At 57.3% G+C, this 7,644-nt stretch overlaps 1 protein-coding gene across 1 annotated transcript; it reads left to right on the top strand.

Moving 5' to 3' along the window:
* The first annotated feature begins 1,237 nt into the window (after positions 1–1,237).
* Positions 1,238–4,995, top strand: DRC5 (dynein regulatory complex subunit 5). The gene is made up of 4 exons (XM_073673273.1): positions 1,238–1,502; positions 2,743–3,317; positions 3,801–4,250; positions 4,735–4,995. The coding sequence occupies exons 1-4, from the start codon at positions 1,325–1,327 to the stop codon at positions 4,918–4,920; spliced, it is 1,389 nt and encodes a 462-aa protein (XP_073529374.1). The 5' UTR covers positions 1,238–1,324; the 3' UTR covers positions 4,921–4,995.
* Positions 4,996–7,644: the final 2,649 nt, after the last annotated feature.

Genomic DNA, 7,644 nt, shown 5'->3' with positions numbered 1-7,644 from the left:
CGGCCCTCGCCCCGCTCACGCCCCCGACTCCTCAGCACCAGCCCTGGCCCAGCACACCCCCCCGGCTCCTCAGCACCAGCCCTCGCCCCGCTCCCGACTCCTCAGCACTGACCCTCGCCCCCCAGGCTCCTCAGCACCTGCCCTCGCCCCCCGCTCCTCAGCCCTTGCCCCCCAGCACCGGCCCTCGCCCCCCGGCTCCTCAGCACCTGCCCTCGCCCCCCAGGCTCCTCAGCACTGACCCTCGCCCCCCCAGCTCCTCAGCACTGGCCCTCGCCCCCCGGCTCCTCAGCACCGGCCCTCGCCCCCCGGCTCCTCAGCTCTCGCCCCCCGGCTCCTCAGCACCTGCCCTCGCCGCCCCGGCTCCTCAGCACCGGCCCTCGCCCCCCCGGCTCCTCAGCAACGGCCCTCGCCCCCCCGGCTCCTCAGCAACGGCCCTCGCCCCACTCACACCCCCGGCCCTCGCCTCCTCAGCACCGGCCCTCGCCCCCCCAGCTCCTCAGCAGCGGCCCTCGCCCCGCTCACACCCCCGACTCCTCAGCACCAGCCCTGGCCCAGCACCCCCCCCCCCCCCCGCTCCTCAGCACCAGCCCTCGCCCCGCTCCCGACTCCTCAGCACTGACCCTCGCCCCGCTCACGCCTTCGGCTCCTCAGCACCGGCCCTCGCTCCTCAGCACCAGCCCTCGCCCCCCGGCTCCTCAGCACCAGCCCTCGCCCCCGGCTCCTCAGCACCTGCCCTCGCCCCCCCGGCTCCTCAGCACCTGCCCTCGCCCCCCCGGCTCCTCAGCACCGGCCTTCGCCCCCGGCTCCTCAGCACCTGCCCTCGCCCCCCCGGCTCCTCAGCACCTGCCCTCGCCCCCCGGCTCCTCAGCACCGACCCTCGCCCCCCGGCTCCTCAGCACCGACCCTCGCCCCCCGGCTCCTCAGCACCAGCCCTCGCCCCCCGGCTCCTCGGCACCTGCCCTCGCCCCCCCGGCTCCTCAGCACCGACCCTCGCCCCCCGGCTCCTCAGCACCGGCCCGAGGCCTCGCACAGTTGGTGGATCACGGTGCTGCCGGCACAATGGCGGTTTCTTCTCCCCATGAGGAGTCAGGACAGATATAATTCTAACATGGCGAAGAACAATCATCCGCCATCAATAACACAGAGACCGTTAGATCAGCCGCGTCAGACGGCGGAGGCTCCTCACACCGGGCCGCCAGGACTCATAGAGCGCGGGAAGCCGCGTGGGGCGGGTCCCAGGTGACGTCAGCACCGCCGCCGTGTAGCCATAGTGACCTGCTGTCATGGAGACGATACACAGATGTGTCTCTGACTGCTGCCCGGCATGGCGGCCTCCCCGGTGCTCGCCGCCTCCCCTCCTCCATTACCGGCAGATGAGAGGAATGTGGCGGCAGATGCGCGGAAGATGCGGAGGATCATCACTGAGGACTACGGCTGGTCCCTGGCCACCATCCCGGGGCTCAGCGAGCTCTGCCTGCAGCACATCGTCCGCAACTTCCAGCGTGAGTCTGTGGGGGGCGCCCTCATGGTGGCGGTGCCATCAGCTGGGCGGGTGACAGGCGCCATCAGATGGGCGGGTGACAGGCGCCATCAAATGGGCGGGTGACAGGCGGCATCAGGTGGGCGGGTGACAGGCGGCATCAGATGGGCGGGTGACAGGCGCCATCAGATGGGCGGGTGACAGGCGCCATCAGATGGGCGGGTGACAGGCGCCATCAAATGGGCGGGTGACAGGCGGCATCAGGTGGGCGGGTGACAGGCGGCATCAGATGGGCGGGTGACAGGCGCCATAAAATGGGCGGGTGACAGGCGCCATCAGATGGGCGGGTGACAGGCGCCATCACATGGGCGGGTGACGGGCACCATCAGATGGGCGGGTGACGGGCGCCATCAGATGGGCTGGTGACAGGCGCCATCAAATGGGCGGGTGACAGGCGCCATCAGATGGGCGGTTGACAGGCGCCATCAGGTGGGCGGGTGACAGGCGCCATCAGGTGCGCGGTTGACAGGCGCCATCAGGTGGGCGGGTGACAGGCGGCATCAGGTGGGCGGGTGACAGGCGGCATCAGCTGGGCGGGTGACAGGCGCCATCAGGTGGGCGGGTGACAGGCGCCATCAGGTGGGCGGGTGACAGGCGCCATCAGGTGGGCGGGTGACAGACGGCATCAGGTGGGCGGGTGGTCAGCGGCATCAGGTGGGCGGGTGGTCGGCGGCATCAGATGGGCGGGTGACAGGCGGCATCAGATGGGCGGGTGGCCGACGGCATCAGCTGGGCGGGTGACAGGCGCCATCAGCTGGGCGGGTGACAGGCACCATCAGATGGGCGGGTGGCCGGCGGCATCAGATGTTCAGGTGGCCGGCGGCATCAGATGGTGGCTGCTGGCATCAGATGTTCAGGTAATAGAGAGGCAGCACAGACACCGTACCTTCCTGCTCTACTTGGACCGGGCAGTGACGGTGTACACCATGTCTCCTTTCCATACATATAGGGAGACCTGTAAGCATCTGCTGGACTCATTACGCTGGGTCGTGCAGGCCGCCACGCACCGGGCCGCCACGCACCGGGCCGCCACGCACCGGGCCGCCACGCACCCGGACGCCACGCACCCGGACGCCACGCACCCGGACACCACGCACCCGGACACCACGCACCCAGACACCACGCACCCGGACACCACACCTGATTTGCTGTTTTCTCGGTGAACACTTCTTACCACGGCCTCTCATTCTTCTGACTGGCAGATAATCCCCTTCTGGAGAAGCTGCTTCCCAAGCACAGGTCCAAGGTCTTGCAGCAACTTTCCACCTCGCTGCCCCTGGCAGTGACCACCAATCTGATCAGCTGTGAGGATTATTGGAGGCGCTGCTGCTCGGAGCGGTGGCAAACCTGTGACATCTCCCACTACGGCTTCAGCTGGAAGAGACTGTTCTTTGAGAGACACCTGGAAAGCCTAATTGAGGTCTTCATCCCAGACCTTACGGACACTGGGCCCGTGTGCCGCGCTGCAGAGCTCAGCAAGGACTACATCAGAAATCTGGAGATCCAGCAGCTGCTGCCCCCGGTGAAGGTGGAGGTGAGGACGGAGGACGAGGCTGACAATGTCTCTGACTCCGGCAGTGATGCCGGCGGGGACTTACCGTCCATGGACCACTTTGACCTGAACCTGATTGCCCGTTCCTTGTGCGACCTGGAGGAGCTGCACCTTGTGTACGGGGTTACAGGTTGTGGCATGAACTTTGAGTGGAACCTTTTTCGGTTCACCGATCGGGACTGTGCGGCTCTCGCCAATTGTTTCAAGACATTCAAGAAGCTGAAGGTAACGGGTGAAGGAACGGCTCATTTCATGCCCACTGCTTGTACTAAACACATTTTGTTAAAGAGACTGGCTGCAGACAATCCTCCGTGAGCCCCAAGTGCAGGTGACTTGTGTGCTGCCCTGACAAGTTTGTTACAATGTACCAGTGCAGTGTACAGGTTGTTCAGCTCACAGAGGATTGTCTACACTGGACACAGTGTTACAAATCCCCAGCTGTCAGAATTTCTCAGGACAGGAGTGGTTTTCATCCTCCACATGTGGCCATAGGTGCAGAGCTTCCCATGATACCACCACTGCTATTCCACCACAACACGGCAGGGCTGTGCTCCGCCCTTCTCCCCGCTGCCCCGACCCCATACATTTTAGATTTTGGCGTTCTGATGACATGAATGTTGTATTTGGGGGTCCTGTGTGTGACCCTGGAGGCGGTCGGGTCACTGAAGGTTTCATAGATTTCTGACGTCATTTGTCCTCTCTCCGAAGGTCTTTCGGCTCCACAGGAGTCGGGTTGGTGACGACAAGGTTCGCGTTCTGATTAGAAGTTTACTCAACCACCCATCCCTGGTTCACCTCAACCTCTCACACAACCAGATCTCGGACAGAGGGGCCCGCGCGATCGGGAAGCTGCTGAACCAAAGCCAGCTCCAAATCCTGAACCTGTGCAACAATGACATCCGTCCACACGGGGCTCAGGCCATCGCTCACGCCCTGACCAAAAACAGCAGCCTGCAGATACTGGACCTACGCCTCAACCACATAGGGGATGAAGGGGGGCAGGCGCTGTGCAACGCTCTGCTGCGGAACATCAGCCTGCACACACTTCACATTGGGAGCAATGAGCTGTCTGAGCCCACCGCCACCGTCCTCGCACAAGTCCTCTCCCAAAATACATCTTTAAAGATCGTCAACATCTCCTGCAACCACGTCGGCCCGGTACGCTCCCGATCACCCAGCTGTCATTTCTCCTAATCACATTTGTTAGAAAGTTTTCAACAATACCCGATAAAAATCACATTTTACCCTAAAGCTTTAACCACAAATTATTAATCGCATTGTTGAATAATTAGTAAGGAAATCATTGTATTTTTGTTCTAAAGTAAAAGCGCAACCTGATTCATAGGATAAATCTCCCCATAATGCTGAATAACTCATTTGTCATGTGATCTGCCTCCTCCCTGGTCATGTGATCTGTCTCCTCCTTGGTCATGTGATCGTATTGTCATGTGATCTCCCCTCCTCCCTGGCCATGTGATCTGCCTCTTCCCTGGTCATGTGATCTGCCTCTTCCCTGGTCATGTGATCGTATTGTCATGTGATCTGGCTCTTCCCTGGTCATGTGATCTTATCATGTGATCTGCCTCCTCCCTGGTCATGTGATCTGCCTCCTCCCTGATCATGTGATCCTTTGTACCCACAGGATGGCGGGAAGCAGCTCCTGGAGGGACTGTCTGACAACGAGACGCTGTTGGAGTTTGATCTGCGGCTGACGGACGTGGGGCAGGAGAGCGAGTTCTACATGAGTCGGATTTTGCAGGGTAATCAGGAGCGCGGCCGGGTTCAGGCTCCGCAGAAGCCGCTGTCCACGTCGGGGCTGGATCAGTAAGATGGAGATGACTCCGGATGCCACTTTGTATCTCCCCATCACTGGTGTCTATTCAATAAACACTGTTTTCCTCTATTTTTCACTTTATGGTGTGATCTGCTGATCCCCGGGCCAAGGCGGGTGATGAGAGGGTTGGGGGTGGCAGTTAAGACGGAGCTGGATGACAGTAGAGTGGCGGAGGGGTCCGGCCTCGGCAATCCTCCTGACAGAACAGTTTCTGCACTGCAGCAGCTCATCATCTCTATGATGTAGATCCTTACATCCACCAGTAGGTGGCATTCTCATGTTGTTTTGCTGTGTTGCTGGTGCTGTTAGTCGTGTGACCACCATGCTGCGCCCAGGACAGATGGAAATGATGCGTCACCGGACTAAGAGGGATTTCCTAATTCTTTTCTGTAAGCTTTCCAGACCAGGTGGTCCGTGGTCCCATCCCGGGAGCGGCTCGTCTGTAATGTGTGACGGTGACTGGACATGCCGTCAGTAAGGAAGAGGCGCGTCAGCTGCCGTGTCCAGAAGGTGCTACGTCCGGGCCACACCGCCTGACGCCATAATGAATGTGTCACGGGGATACGAACTCCTGCTCTGGTTAGAAATACTTCACCATCTTATTAAGATGTCGCAGGGCGCATCTCCAAGCAAATGGCGCCCGTGCGCTTACTTTTCAAAGAAATTTGTCGTCCACTGAGAAAAAATTATGACATTGGTAACAGGGAACTCTTGGCAATAAAGTGCACTTTTGAAGAGTGGCGACATTTTCTGGAAGGGGCAGTTTATCCGTCATGGTAATCACGATCATAAAATTCTGTTATATTGGGAAGTATCTGACGCCTAAACAGGCAAGGTGGTCATCGTTCTTCACCAGATTCAACTTTTTTATGACGTATAGGTCGGGGAATAAGAACATTAAGGTGGATGTCTCATCTCGTTGTTTTCCTAGGGGAGGAGACAATTGTGAACCAGTTCCTATTTTACAGAAAGGGGTAGTTATTGTAACTGTATGTTCTTGTCGTGGGTTTACCGCGACAGAGAGGAACCAGAAGACCGCAGCATCTGATTCCTCCCACTCCTGCACTTACTAGAAGTCTTTCATCTTCATATTAAATGGTGCAGGTTTCTTTCAGCAGCGATGGAGTTAATCTGCTCAGCTGTGAGCTCCAGGAAGCTTACCTGCATTAAGGCTCTCAGCTGTTCAGTATTAGCCACTCCCCGCTCCTATATATTCTGGGCTTTGGCTTGCAGTCATTGCCAGAGCTAGCTTATGCTGCATGGTGCTAGGCGTGTGGTGGAGAGTGGTTGTTTGAGTAGGCGTTTGGAGGATTTAAGCTAAGACTGTTGTGTGGACTGTTCTCCTATTTTGGTTTTTCCCCATCCTCAACTCCCCGGTGTTGACCTCTGTTGTTTGTGTGCATATATTTGTATGATTGTTTTTTGCCTTTAGCCCTGTTTGTATTACCTTGTTAGTCTGGTTGGTGTACTTCCATACACTTCTACTCCTCTCTTCCCTGGGTGGGGAAAGGGAACAGACTGAGGGCAGATTGAGGAGCTCAGACAAGGTACATGGCCCCGGCGTCTTCACCTTCAGAAGTAATCCAGGGAACAGGGCCAGCTACAGTGCCGCTAGCGTTAGGGACAGGGAAGGAGCCACTGACCCCAGGACACCCGACAACAGAGTCGTGATAGTTGTGATCTGGAGAGGGAGGTTGTAGAGGCTCAGGTGGATGTCCCTGCTGCCTGTCCTGTCCTTTAGGTAGACTGTTTGTTCCTGTGAATCTCCGTCTTAAAGTTTTAAATGAACATCATGATTTGGTCTTGGCCACCATAGATCTCCTTACTTGTCATTTTTTGGTGGTCTGGGGTGCACCAGGATGTTCGGGAGTATGTAGGTGTGTGTGTGCATTCTAAGACCCTCACAGAAAAGAAACCAGCTTTTCCAACACCCTTTCAGATTACCAATGCACTAGCAGGATGCAGCAGACCCCCATAATAAAGGCGGGGGCAGCGCAAGTGCGAAATACTGATGCGACAGCCCCCCCTCCATGAATTGGCAGATATGTGAGTGGCTGTGTAGTATTACAGATGCACACCGATGGAGTCTGCATAGGACGCCAGTCACACCGATATGTGTGATGCACAGTGTCTGACTTTCAGCCTATTAATGACGCCCATAATTTTAAGTCAAGCGGACCGCCCGGCACTATATCCGTGCACCCTACAAGACAGATGCCCCAATTCACCCACCCAACAAAAAAGGGCCTGGCTGCGTCCTGCAAAAAATGGAAAATGTGCAATAAAAAATAATGTATAAGATAAATACACCACATGAGGTATTGGTCGATATTTTAGCCAAAATACGCAAGCTCACAACCCGCGTCAAGGATCCTCATACTTGTGAGTAGTGTTGAGCGAATTTGTTCGTCATTTCAAATTGGGGTTCGTGTTCGGGGTTCCGGTTTGTTCGCGCCAAAAAATCGTCTCCGCCTACGAACATCCCTGATTTGTCACGCAATGCATGTTATCTGCGTGGCAAATCAGGGATGTTCGTGGGCGGAGCCGATTTTTTTTTGGCGCAAACTAGCCGGAACCCCGAACCCAAATTTGAAATGCCGATCAAATTTGCTCAACACTACTGGTGAGTCCCTACGCTAAAATAAAACAGCTCACAGAAAAGGACATGAATTCAAAAGACATCACAGAAAAGAAACCAGCCTTACCAACACCAGGTCA

The sequence above is a fragment of the Phyllobates terribilis genome, unplaced genomic scaffold, assembly GCF_046119375.1.
Source record: "Phyllobates terribilis strain yellow unplaced genomic scaffold, ASM4611937v1 Scaffold_3__8_contigs__length_932513732, whole genome shotgun sequence".
Lineage (NCBI taxonomy): Eukaryota > Metazoa > Chordata > Amphibia > Anura > Dendrobatidae > Phyllobates > Phyllobates terribilis.
The sequence above is the reverse complement of the archived record's forward strand: the minus strand, read 5'-3'. Positions and strand labels throughout refer to the sequence as shown.

Excerpts from the sequence above, each read along its gene's own strand:
- DRC5 (XM_073673273.1), top strand. The coding sequence starts at position 1,325 with ATGGCGGCCTCCCCGGTGCTCGCCGCCTCCCCTCCTCCATTACCGGCA. Across the intron at positions 1,503-2,742 it reads CATCGTCCGCAACTTCCAGC|ATAATCCCCTTCTGGAGAAG; the intron begins GTGAGTCTGTGG and ends TCTGACTGGCAG. Across the intron at positions 4,251-4,734 it reads CCTGCAACCACGTCGGCCCG|GATGGCGGGAAGCAGCTCCT; the intron begins GTACGCTCCCGA and ends TTGTACCCACAG.